This window comes from Ambystoma mexicanum, chromosome 9 (assembly GCF_040938575.1).
Source record: "Ambystoma mexicanum isolate Mex_15411 chromosome 9, UKY_AmexF1_1, whole genome shotgun sequence".
NCBI lineage: Eukaryota > Metazoa > Chordata > Amphibia > Caudata > Ambystomatidae > Ambystoma > Ambystoma mexicanum.
Window position 1 is genome coordinate 989,438,157 of NC_090931.1, and position 13,488 is coordinate 989,451,644.

The 13,488-nt window shown below is 48.1% G+C and overlaps 1 protein-coding gene across 3 annotated transcripts in view; it reads left to right on the forward strand.

The window, feature by feature from the left end:
• Positions 1-13,488, forward strand: part of RAPGEF4 (Rap guanine nucleotide exchange factor 4) — a 1,521,174-nt gene that overhangs the window by 723,177 nt on the left and 784,509 nt on the right. For all 3 annotated transcript variants that reach the window (XM_069616226.1, XM_069616227.1, XM_069616228.1), the window contains one exon: positions 12,206-12,275. In XM_069616226.1, the coding sequence (XP_069472327.1) occupies positions 12,206-12,275 (70 nt within the window). The remainder of the gene's footprint in view (positions 1-12,205; positions 12,276-13,488) is intronic.

The following is a 13,488-nucleotide window of genomic DNA, read 5'->3' on the forward strand; positions in this document are numbered from 1 at the left end:
TTATGCAACATTTAGGCACACAGCAGGCACATGGGCCGGCCTATGCACAGTTTAGCCCTTAACCAGCATGCAAGGATAGGTTCTTTGAAAAGTTCCCCACCCTCATGAAATTGCCTCAAAAGGGCACCATCCTTAGGGGGGTCATCAAGGACATGCTCCCTCCGGTACCACCTCAAGCTCCAACTGTGGTTCAGACCCCGGCTCCAGTTCAGGCCCAGGTTCCCACGCTCCCATCATGGTAGCTCCACCGCAGGCACAGTCCCCTCAGCAGTCTCCGGCACTGCCAGTCAGCACGCCACAGCTGCCTACACCCAGCACACCACCACCAGCTCCCGACCTGTAGGACATAGCGGGTGACATGGACGAAGAGGAGGATCAGGATACTCCCTCCTCAGCTAAGGCTTTCCACGAGAGGCTGGCGGGTGTGGCCGAGTACCTGGGAATCACGCGGGGGTCATTGCTGAGGTGTTGGTCATCTGCCCGTCCACAAGAACTGGCATCCCTCTAAAATCCCTCAACAAAAGGATGTAGAATGCTTGGCCAAAAAGGGCTGGGTAAAACCACATTCCATGTAGCCTATGAATGAGCGCCTTGATGCCAAGTATAGGCAGGTGGGAGGGGATTCACTCATACTATCTGTGCACCCCCAACCTCATTCCTCTGTTATAGCTGCGGCTTCCATTTACTCTAAACAGCAGGCTTCTTCATCTGCCCACAAATCAGCCCTCCTAGGGAAGGAGGAAATGCTGCTGGAGTCCTATGGCAAAAATATATCCTCCAATGCTACGCTCAACCCGCGCCAGGCCAACACCCATGCCATGTTGGCAGCAGTGAACCGAAAGCTTTGGCAGGAGATTGCGGACTTCCTCCTGGAGCTCCTCGTGCATAGTCAGGGGAGATTCCGGGCAGGATTGGCAAAGCCGAAGATAGTGGCCCAGGATATTATGGAGTCCACAGTGGTACACATTGACACCGCGGGTAGAGCTATCTGTGTCCCACCAACATAAAGAGGACATTTTGACTCAAGGCAGCCAAGTTTAAACTCAATGGCCCTCATTACGACCCTGGCGGAGGTCCATGGTGCAATTTGCACCATGGACCATGGCGCAGAGCTGCCAACTCCGCCATGGGGGTTGGCGGACTTACCGCCCCATTCCGACCTTGGCGGGGCGGTTAGTCCCCAATCCCCATTTACCCTTCCCCATTCCCATTTTTGCCCCATAGGGTATAATGGGAGTGGGGAAGGCGTTAATTACGCCACCGTAGATTACGGTGGCGTAATTAACAAGAGGTCCCGTAGCGCCATGGATTTTTCCGCCCGGAAAATCCGGGCGTAAAAATCACCATGGCGCTACGGAAAGTCTTAATCTGGCGGAGAGGTACGCCATGCATTACGCTGGCGTATACCCCTCTCCGCCAGGGTCGTAATGAGGGCCAATGTGTAGGAGTGCATTCTCTACCTGGAATTTGAGGGTGGGGGCTTGTTTCACTCAACTACGGACGAGGAGCTTAATAAAAAGAAAAATAGCTCTCAAACAGTCAAGTCCTTGTCAATCTTGACAAAATCTGTGCCCAAGTCCTATAGCCAAAGTCACCAATGCAACGATAGAGGTCGTACCTTCGGTGACTTCAGGGGCTTTCTGGAGCTGTAGACAGCCCGAAAGGTCTCCTAGACAGCAGAGGCGCAAGCAGCACAAATCTTCTCACAAAGGGTTTTCCCAGTCCCCCTCCCAGACACCAGCCTCAGAAGTAAAGAAATCGTGACAGTGCCATCCAGATCCACAAGTCTTCCGTGGGGGGCATGCTTGCCCTTGACATCCATTCCTGGCGGGCAAGGTCCGCAGACCCATGGATTCTCTCTGTAGTTGCCACCGGCTTCTGTCTGCCAATACCTCCATTTCCTCTTTCCTTCCCTCCACTCCCACAGATTGGGACGGCAACTCTTCTGGCGGAAATCCACTCTCTCATTGCGAGTTAGCGGTAGAGGAGGTTCCAGCTTCACAACGAGGCATGGGCTTCTATTCCCGTATATTCGCCATACAGAAAAAGAACCAGACTAGCATGAGGGTTGTTCTAGACCTTTCTTCCATGAACCTTTCCCTATCCCCGCCCAAAGTTCTAGATGGTTACTCCAGCACTCATTGAGATTTTGTGGGGAAAACTGGATGTGATCCCTGGATCTGAAGGATGCTTACCTGCACGTCCCGATTTGGGAGCCCCATCATACTTCCTATGGTTCAGGATGTACCTTTTTTTCCCCAATGGCAATTTGTGCCCTGGTGCTTATACTATGCCAAACTGCACTTGTCATGGTGCAATAGTTTTCTAATATATCCCATTGTTTTAAAATAAAGAATAGGGCAAACTTTGCCCTAGTGCTAATACTGTGCTACTTTGCACTTGGACCGGTGCAACGTTTCTGTAATCTGACCCATGGCTGGTAGTGGGAGTCCCTTCAAAAGTGGAGGAGTGCAGCTTCCGCCGCTCCCCTATCACACAAAGGACGGAAAATGCAGCGTGAGCAGCAACTGAAGGTTTGCTGGGGACACACTTGTGATTCTATTAAAGCTTTATTTTACAATGCATGGCAGCACTTTCGTTATTTCCCGAATGTACAGTAAACAAAACATATTGCTGCCGAAACATGTGACTTATGAATTGCAACCGCATGACTGACATATGCACTTTGCAGACCATTGTGGTCGCACACGCATTGTGACGTAAAACTGTCTACGATGGTCTGAGTAACATGCAAGTGGCATAGTCTACAGGATTTCTGCAACACACCAAACACTAACATGTTCTTGCTGATGTTTCTCACTGATGAGGTTTAACATCTTCTATCAATGTTGGCATCAAAAACCTGCCTACGGAAATAGGAAAACATATCAGACCTCTTTTTCAAGTTTCTTCTTTCGCCCCTTCAAAAAATACCCATATTTCATTACTAGCAGAGTTAGCAGCTACAATGTCCATAGGGTTTGGGCTGAGTACGAGGGAAGAAAGAGAACACGCCCAGGCCCGGGGGAGACAAGAAAAGTCAAACATATTATAATGGGAATTCTGGTTGATGAGTGTGATGAAGCACCCATCACCCCAGATTTTAAAATGGGGAGTTCTGAAACTGCTGATTCATCGATATTTTCAACCCAATATATATCCACTCTAACTGGTGGTTTCCACTAACCAAAGGTGGCTGCCAAACTTCGTGCTGGCCCACCTGGTTTATATCACCTGACCTTCCCCTGTCCTGTCAGAAGGGCCAGAAAGCAGAGCTTGAATGACAAAAATAAGAAAATGTCAAACACCCAGAGGGATCTCTGTGAAAATACTGAATCCTTTACTGCGAATCCTGAAAATCCAGACTTTCCACCAAGTTTTGTGCACTTTTTCACACAAATAAATGTTGGGGGAGAGCCCAGCAGCCCCCCCACCACATCCCCAATTAATACCTCTACCCCACTTAGCATCTATATTTGTGTGAAAAAACACAAACCTGCGACAAAAGAAACACTACATTTTCGGGTTCACAGTAGAGGGGTTCCACATTTCCGTCCTATCCCCAAACAGAGCCAATAGAATTCAAAAGAAAAAAGAGGTAAGAAACGAACCAATGTAGACCCAGAAGGTGGGATGTGAGAAGAGCAAGATTGCTGGAAGGCTGAGTGTTGCTTTCTGGAGCAGAAGGGTGTATTGAGCTGCTGCAATTAGAGGCTGATGGAGAGAACCTATGACTCCCAGCATCTGGTTGCCATGGGATGATGCTGGTGCTGGGAGACGCTTCTAGGATGTTTTAGAAAGCTCCAAGAAAGAACCTGAGAGGAGCACTGGGTAGCCCTAATGACACCTGGAGACTCAGAGGCTGCTGAGAAGTATTAAAAAGTCTCTGCAGCTGGAAGGGGATGTTGACAAGCCCCAATGATGTCTAGAAACTGACAAGGACACTGACAAGTTTGAGAAAGCATCAAGAGCGTGAGAGGAACACTACATAGGCTTTGAGGCCCATTCAGCTCTTTAAAAATAGGGGCAGGAACCTCACTTTTTCCACCTAGAGATGTGTACAGTTTTTGATTTCTGATGCGCATGACACTTAAAAAGGTGTCTCTTCAAGTGAAACATCGCTTTGCTTTTCGGTCATGTACCGGAACTGCACTGTTGGTAACAGACTGATCTGTCCACATCTGAATTCTCTGAAAGTTTGGTGATGAGTCCTGTGGCACAAAACTGTAAAGTATGCTCAATAAGTTGTGAAACTTGTTCTCCATTCTCAAGTGTTCAGAGACACCTGTAAAGCCTATGACTTTTTTCTCCAATTTCTTCTGACAAAGGGCTGTAAAATGCATTGGTCTAACTTGGGCAGGGACTGGGTGCTTGGTCCTATGCATGTGGTGGGAGAGGGATTTCTGTCCCCATACTGAAAATCAAAAGTTGGCACATGGGTGCCGATCATAGCACCTATCTTTCAAGTCTAGAAGAGGCAAAGTGAGTGTGGAGTTGTGAAGTTTTATGAAGAGCATAGAGCCTGAGGGAGGTGCAGAAAAATATCAATCTGAAATCCGAAAAGGACTGAAGATTGTGAAAAAATGGAAAGGCATTGAAAAACCCACTAGAAACGGGTAAAATCACGAAAGAAACAAAGGGGTGAAATACCAGAATCTGGGAGAGTACGTAATCCTGCTAGGGCAAAGAGAGAACCTAACTATACCACTTTTCACAAAAACCTGTTTCTTTTTTTTTCTTTAAACACATCAGCAGACCTCTCTTTTGTCAGGTTTAGGCATTGTTTAGGTTTAGTTCCTCATTCTTTCTTTGTCTACAGATATAGGCGACCCTTCCTGGAAGCCACTCTGCTGTGTCTGTAATAGAAATAGAAATAGGTGGTGCTCTTGAGGGACTGGGTTCTTTAAAGGGTGGATAAGGTCACACAAAACGTCCTGCCCACTAGATCTGGATCCAGACAAAGATTTAGAGACGAAAAATTAAGCAGCGAGCAAACTGGGGCATAACATGTTGCAGAGGAATGTTGTGACGCGTCTTCGCCTATCCTTGGCTTTGTTACATACTAACATGGTGCTTTGTGGCAAGGAGGAAGTATGCCATCGCCATCTTGAAACAGATGATTCCAGAAAGAAATACCTGAAGAAATAAAGGAGATAATAAAGTGGGAGGGGGCGTGGCTATCTGGCCATGGAATAGGACGTGCTGCATGAGGAGCTCCTGATGATCCGACTTTATTTTTGCCAAAGTTACCTGTTGAAACTGCAACGAGCGCCTAGAACTTTGGGGATCAGGCGTCGGAAGCCGCACGCCAAGTGAAGTTCGTTGGCGAAGTTCATAGTCCCGGGGAATCGTGAGATATACTTTTGTCGGTACGGCTGTGTGGCCGCTTCGGCACCAAGATGGCGGCTAACAAAGGAGAGGCCTCCGAGGAGAAACGAAACTGATTTCCCGGAACTGCGGGACATGGATGCGGTAAATTGCCTGGAGGAATAGTACAATAGGGAAATATGGCAGAGTGTTCGAACTAGCACCATGAGAGCGCCGGGCCTGGCATACCCTAATGGTGCCTCGGCGATCTAACTGCAGGAGGAGATAAAATTGGGTGCTTGGGCGACGAGGCCTACGGAAGTTGAATGGGGAGAGTGAGGCCATAGCCCAACCATAAGACAATTCGAAGTGCCATCTCGAATGTGAGTTAGGAGACCTGGGAGCCAGACCATTGTCGGACCAATCTGCACTAAAGCGAAGGCGTACAGGAGTGGAGGGCAGCGCCATGTCGGCAAAAGGGTTGAGAGTCAAGACTAAGCAACCCACGATGGAGGCTTTCACGAAAACGCAACGGACCCCCTCAACATCGGTGCAGAGCATGGTCGTGACCCCTGCGGAAGACGCCCCCGAAGGGGACAAGCACCAGATCCTGGAGGCTATAACGGGACTGAGTGCTAAATGGGACTTGGCAATGGCCCCGCCAAGACCGATCATCGCGAGGATCCTGAATTACAGGGACAGAGAAAAGATCCTTGAATATTTTCGTAAGGGCGGCACGATAGAGAGAGCATCCACCAACATCACAGCATGCCCGGACTATACGATACTGGTGCAAAGGCAGAGGTATAATTACGTCGCCGTCAAAAGAAGGCTGAGGGCGGCGGGAGTCAAATATATGCTGCTGTATCCGGCACGATTGAAGGTGCTACATAAGAACAAAGCGCTATTTTTTGATACCCCGGAGGATGTTGTCACATGGCTGGACCTGCAGGGCTGCCCGGAACAAGAAGCGGATCGTGATCGGCAGGATCATACCGAATGAAGATTTTGTAATATGGACATTATGAGGGTGAGCAGGAGGAAGACCCTGATTGTACAGAGAAACTGTAACTGGCTGAACTTTGAACACAATCTGAGCCTGGTGCTCGATTTGGACTGGAATATAGTGAGTGTAACTGTAATTGGTAACTGTTTGGCATCTGTATGCGTAATGTTTTTTGAAAGGAGCAACAGAACGTAGATGACCTACCCTAATAGATTATTAGTTTCAGCGGCCATTAGGGCGGATTTACCCTACTGAGCCCTGAGTAGAAGCTTGTGCTAGGCAGGGCTAGATGTGGGGGTGCCTGAGATCCAGGAATGGAGCTTGGCAACGGTTGGGGAGGGTATTGTTGGGGGAGGGGTGGGGGGATGGGAAGTTGAGTGTGTGTGTGGTTATGGGGAGTTTAAGTTTTGTTTCGCGCCTATTTGGAGGAATCAGCATGCTGTACTTGCGGTGCATGAAGGGGCGGAATCGGCGGAGGATCGGGAGGGTGCTTACTAACGACCTATGGGGGACCTCAGGATAATGACGTGGAACGTCAGGGGCCTTAACAGCTATCTGAAAAGAAACAAAATCATGATGTATCTGAAAAGGCAGAAAATAGATATCGCACTACTACAGGAGACGTACTTGACGCGAGAGAAGTTGGACCTGGTTAAGAGAAAGTGGAGAGGGACTGTAGTGGGCTCGCCATACTCTGCATACGCCCGGGGGGTGTTAATCTGGGTGGCACCGCATGTCCCGTTCAAATCGATACAAGAGGTAGTTGAAACTGATGGAAGGATGGCTATATTGCGAGGGCTGGTGGAGAGCAGGGAGGTATGCATAGTAAACACGTATGCCCCCAACCAAAACACAGCAGCATACTTCAGAGCCCTGTGTACCAATCTTAGTACGTGTATAGGGAGCGCGGTGATCTGGGGTGGGGACTTTAATTGTGTGTTGGATCCTGTGGTGGACCGATCTGATGGCAGGGTGGGTAAGCCTAGCTCAGCGGCGAGAGCGTTGCAGACACTGCTAACTGATTTTGGCTTTACAGATGCGTGGAGGATGAAACATCCCACTGAGAGGCAATACTTGCACTATTCAGCCCCGCACCAACTGCACACCAGGCTCGATTACGTATTTGCTACAGCAGATGTGATGTCTGAGATTACTCAAATCGAATATAAGGCTAGGGTCCTCTCGGATCACTCGCCCCTGATCCTCGGATGGCAATATTGCCCCCCGAGGGCGAACATCCCTACATGGCGCCTCCGAGCGGAGGCGCTTAAAGATCCAGTCTTTAGAGAAGATATAAAGGAAGAGATTACTAACTTCTTTGAGGAGAATACTGGGAGTGTTGATTCCGCGGGCACATTATGGGAAGCTTTTAAGGTGGTGATGCGGGGGGCGGCCATTGCTAAGTCAAGAGGGTTACAGGGTGGGGTCTTGGCTGACCTGCAGAGGATGGAAACTGAGCTAGAAACAGCATTGAAGAGCGGTGACGTAGACACGGAGCTGGTACTCCAACTACAGCAACAATGTGCAGGGCATTGGGAAAGACTCTGCAATCTCAATTATAGGAAATATGTTCAGAGGCAGCACGCGGGGGGAGACAAGACAGGCCGGCTTTTGGCCTGGTTATACAAAAGCGAGATCCCTAGGCCTCCGAATAGGACAATTTTTAGGGAGGACTGGGATGAGGTGGCCACGCAAGAGGGGGTTAACAAAGAATTCGTGGAATATTACAGAGTGCTGTACGGAGATGATGAGATGGGTGACCAAAGCAAGATAATCGAAACGCTAAAAGACATAGGGCTGCCCAAGATAAGTGAAGAGGAGAGGGAGGAGTTAGATGAGCCAATCACGTTGGAGGAGTTAGAAGAGGTTGTGAAGCAGTTGCCTACCTGTAAGACCCCGGGAGCAGATGGGTTCCCCAGCGAATTCTATAGAGTATACAGAGAGGAAATCCTCCCCCCAATGCTGGACATGCTTAATGAAGCGTTTGAGATAGGACGGTTGCCTGAGTCACTCAGAGAGGCAATCATAATACCGCTGCCCAAGCCCAATAAACCGGAGCATAGATGTGGTTCCTACAGGCCTTTGTTGATGCTAAATCAGGACAGCAAGATTCTTACGGCTGTCCTAGCAAATCGATTGCAGAAAGTGATTGGTGGACTCATACATCTTGATCAAACGGGTTATGTCCCGAACAGGAACATAACACACAACCATAGGCGACTTCACCGGGTGGTCGAATGGGGTAGTAAGAACGAGGGTGAGATGGCGATAGTGTCTCTAGATGCAGTTAAAGCTTTTGATTCGGTCAAGTGGTCATGGCTATTGGCTGCTTTGGAAGGGTATGGAATGGGGCTGGGCTATATCAGGTGGGCTAAGATGTTCTATAGTGAGCCGCTTGCCAGGGTCCGAACTGGAGCGGTGATATCCGAGAGATGGCAACTTGGCAGAGGCACCAGACAAGGGTGCCCCTGGTCCCCGATGCTTTACATCTTAGCCCTGGAGCCTCTGGCAATATGCCTTAGGGCACAGTATGATGCGATTGGCATTGAGGTAGGAGGGGAACGACACTTGATATCCTTGTACGCGGATGATTTGTTACTGTACTTGCAATACCCAGAAGAAAATCTCTTATACATACTTGAAGTGATGGAAAGGTATGCAGAGTTGTGGGGCATATCGGTGAACCCCCAAAAGTCTGTCATATTCCCGCTAGGTAGCTATAAGGGGACCCCTGTAGATAGACTACCGGTGCTACAGGTACCATGGCCAACTAGCTCTTTTCGTTATTTGGGTGTAGATGTATATCACACGGTGGAAGAAGAACACAGACACAATACGGAAGTAGCCATCGAGAAAATTAGGAACAGCATGCAGTTCTGGGCAAGGTTGCCCTTGGCGATGATGGGGCGGGGGGCTATGCTTAAGATGGTAGTTCTGCCCAGGCTCCTGCATTACTTTAGTAATATCCCATACATAATACCCAAGAGGTTTTTCAGTAAATTGAACAGCATGTGTAGGGATTTCCTGTGGCACGGTACCCAAAATAGAGTGGCGTTTTGGATACTGCAGAACTTTTATGAAAAAGGAGTTATCAGACTGCCTCATTTTGAGGTTTATTATTTGGCGGGACAGTTACAATATGTGGCTAAGTGGCTTTCTGATGAAGTGACCCCTAGCACAGGGTGCTTGGACAGGACTGTGCCCCGTTTTATTTGAAAGAAATGATTTGGCTGTCCGACACTGAAATGAGGGGGCGTCCTGCGATGTTGAGGCTTGGATGGAAAATTTGGCATAGGGCTTGTCGTTTGATGGAAGTCCCATGCCCGTGCCTCCCGCAGATACCGCTGGTTGCTTTGACATGAGGGGATGATCAGCTGAGGGTGATTGTTAGGAGCTACTGGGAATTGGTGGGGCTGGCAACACTAGGCGATGTTTGGCAAGAGGGATCCATTAAGGAGTTTATAGAACTCAACGAAGAGGCGGGGCAACACACGGGCCAATATGTCACGTACATTAGATTGGTGAGGATGATTAAGAACACCTGGCCAGAGACAGTTTTGATAGAAGAACCAGATGCAGTTTTGGGAGCAATATATGATATATCCGAAGGAGGTCATGAGATCTCGAGACTATGAGATGGTGATGGCTAAGGCGGGGAAAGATTTGACACATCTGAGAATGGACTGGGAGGTGGAAGTGGGGGCCCTGATGGAGGATGGGGTGTGGGAGTGTGCCCTGGGCTACCACAAAAAAGTGTCTAGAAATGCCAGATTAAAACAAATACAGCTGTATGTAACGCATAGGGCATACATGACCCCCTTGAGGATATCTAAGTTCCGAAACGCTGGAAGACAAGGGTGTCCTAAATGTAACCTGGAAAACGCTGACATGACACATATGTTTTGGTCGTGCCCGATCACTAGGTGTGTTTGGGGAGAAGTGGCGCAGAAACTGGCTGATAAAGGGGTTACTCTTGTCACAGACACGGCCTGGGCCTGCTTACTGAGCAGGTTCCCTAGGCCACGGAAACTCAAGCATATTGAGAAACTGAGAAATCTGGCGTATGTGCTTGCGAAACGTAGGATCGCCATGGGGTGGAAGAAATGCCACAAACCTAAGGTGGATGTATGGTGGAAGGACTTGCAGAAATGGGCGGAGGCTGAAACGGTGGCATGGCAAGAAGCGAGTAGCCGGGCTGATGAAGGGGAGGCGGGCACCCTGTTGGCTTGGAAAACGCTAATAGCAGAATTGTTTGGAGTAATATCAGATCCAACAGACTCCGAAGAGAACGAAACCCGGCCGCATGTGCCAAACATTGAATGAGATTGACAAATAGGCTCACGGGGGGAGGGAGGGGTAGTGGGAGCAGTGATTAAGATAACTTGATGTGTAATGGAACTATCATGATTATGCTGCTTGTTTGGTTTTTGTTGTTTTGTTTGCATAAAATCAATAAAAGAAATTTAAAAAAAATAAATACATAAAGTGGGAATGCATCTTAGAATGGGATGATCCGACTACAGACCATTAGAAAGCCAAACTATCACTCAGCGACCAGAAACGATATGGTGATCTCTGGACCACCATGCAGCCCCGATTCCCCGGGATGCCACCTTGATAACGACACCCAGAACCATAACTTCTGCTCGTCTACGCTACGAAGCAAGGAGGTCTCTGACATCACGGCCTGCAACACTGATCATAATACGCTGCATCTTCAGGGGTGGACTGGGAACCAAAAGAGGCCCTGGAAATAATGTTCAAAGTGGCCCGATGTTACATTTTTAGCAAACCCGACCCTTTTTCTCTGAGAAAATGTAGACACCAAATAGGTTTCCACACAAAAGCGGCCCAGTGTGCATAGGCCTGCTGTGAAATCTCCAGAGTTCCCTATAGGCCAGTCCATCCCTGCGCATCTTATGCACGTTCTTCAGTAGGCTATTTGGCCTGGCATTTAGCAAAGGGGGCGTACACCTTTAAACGGGATTACATTCACTGTGGTAAGGCATCATGTACTGCAGCTTTTGCAAAGGTACTGCTGAAGTACGACACTTCCGCAAACAGCGCAGAAGTGGCATTGAAATACACCACAACTTTGTACACTCAGCCACTTAAAAATGGCAGTACATGTCCCTCCTGAAGTTTGCATATCGACAACCGAGGAATCCCTCCCTCCCTCTCTCCCTGTGTTTAGGGCATCTATGTCCCGCTTTGGTATCCTATTCTCTTCCGGTGCACATTTCCTCTCTTCCTGGCGGGGGCAAAGTTCACCACTTCAAACTAGAGCCTCTGGGATTACTCTAGAGTGGTGATTTTGTGCATTATGGAAGCATATTACCATATTACAACACAACTTCAGTGGCCACATTGAAAGCCTGCAATGAACAGGGCAAAAGTGCAGGGACACTCCAAATCCATGTACTTGTACTAATCATTTCTATGTTACTCTTGCGTCAAATTCACACTTGAACTAAGCAAGGGGTCATCGGTAGAGCACTGTAACAGATCTCAAATGCCACACAGTTCATTCTATCTTCATTTCCCCTTCTCATTATCCGCAATACAAGTATTCCACCCAGATAGTAAATAGCCCACCCAAAATGAAATATCACAAATGCGAGAATAGCAGAAAAGGTTTAGGTGACAGAAGAGTGATAAGCTATTGGGGATGATTTAACTTCATATTGCTAAACAAACCTGTAATATTCTTTACAGTAGGCCGAATTATAGAATGTTTCTTTTTGTACTAAGTCTATTTTGTCTATGAAAGTATAAAAACCTCAGATTTTGTATAATGTGTAAAATATACCTAGTTATGTAATGGTTGTTTTTGGACTGATCAAACGCTATTGGAACTCTGTATAACTTTTATTTTCTGTTGCTCTCTTTCAGAAATATCGCCAGTACATGGCTGGGTTTCTGGCTCCACCATATGGTGTCATGGAAACCGGCTCTAATGAAAGTAAGTGTCACAAATATTCACATTTAGAGAAGTTGGAAATATAACAGCATGTCAGTCTTGCCTTTTGCCCTTATGTTTTGCGAATCTGAAGCTCATCTATGCCTTGTGTTACATGACTCCTGGATCCCACCACACACCCTAAGCTGTTCAACAGTGTGCATTAGGCCCTAATTCTAGTCCAACCTGGCTGCAAGAACTGCAGTCGGTTACGGCAGTGATATTTCGGTCTTAATGGAGCCTGAGTGCCACCCACGATGCACCCATTGAGTGGTCAAGAGCCAATCATTCTTTAAAGCAACTAGATCCTATAATTACTAACAATCCAGTGCAGGGGCGTGGGGGCCACTCGTTACTGGTTGTATCTTATCTTATCTTAATGGCACTTATATAGCGCATCATACATTCAAGGGCATCATGGTGCTGCAATAACTGCCACGGCAGGTAGCTGACGAGAGGTGAATTAAATAGAGTTTTCAGAAGGTGATGAAAGGAAAGATGATCCTTCATGGCACGTAGCATCAAGCCGCAAACACAGAGCAGGCACAACCACCCACCTATGTAAGCCGCACCCGAAGGACTAGGATAACAAGGGAGTCCTGAGACTACAGAGGTCAATCAGGCACATATGGGTGGAATGTAAGCTGTTAATGTTGTGGCCCAGAGCTGTAGAAAGCTTATGGACTATATGCATAGCCTTAAACTGGATTCTCTGAGCAACAAGGAGCCAGTGCAGACATCTCAGGACACAGGAAATGTGGTTACGGAAAGGGGTATGGGTTACCAGCCTAGCTGCAGCGTTTTGCAGAAGCTGGATACGGTGCATTAGATAGAGTGGCTGAGACAAATAAAGAGAACTGCCGTAGTCGATTGTGCTGAGCACAAACAAGGCTACTGCAGGGGCATGAAGCCTGGAGGGGAGAAAACTTTCAGCATAATGTCCTGATTTACACACTGATGCAATTTGCACCTCAAGAGACGGGGAAGAAGACTAACAACCTAAATCCCTGACAGACGCAACAGGAGTGGGGGTTACCCCCAACAAAAGTAGGCCAGAAAGGTGAGAAAAAGCAGAGGGGGGACCCACCACCAAAACCTCTGGCTTGTCCACGTTCAACTTCAGCCAGTTGTAACTCATCCACTGACCCGCGGCCTCCAGGAACCTGCACAGCTGAGAGCCTGGACCAGAGGAAGACAGGTCCAGCCGAATGATTAT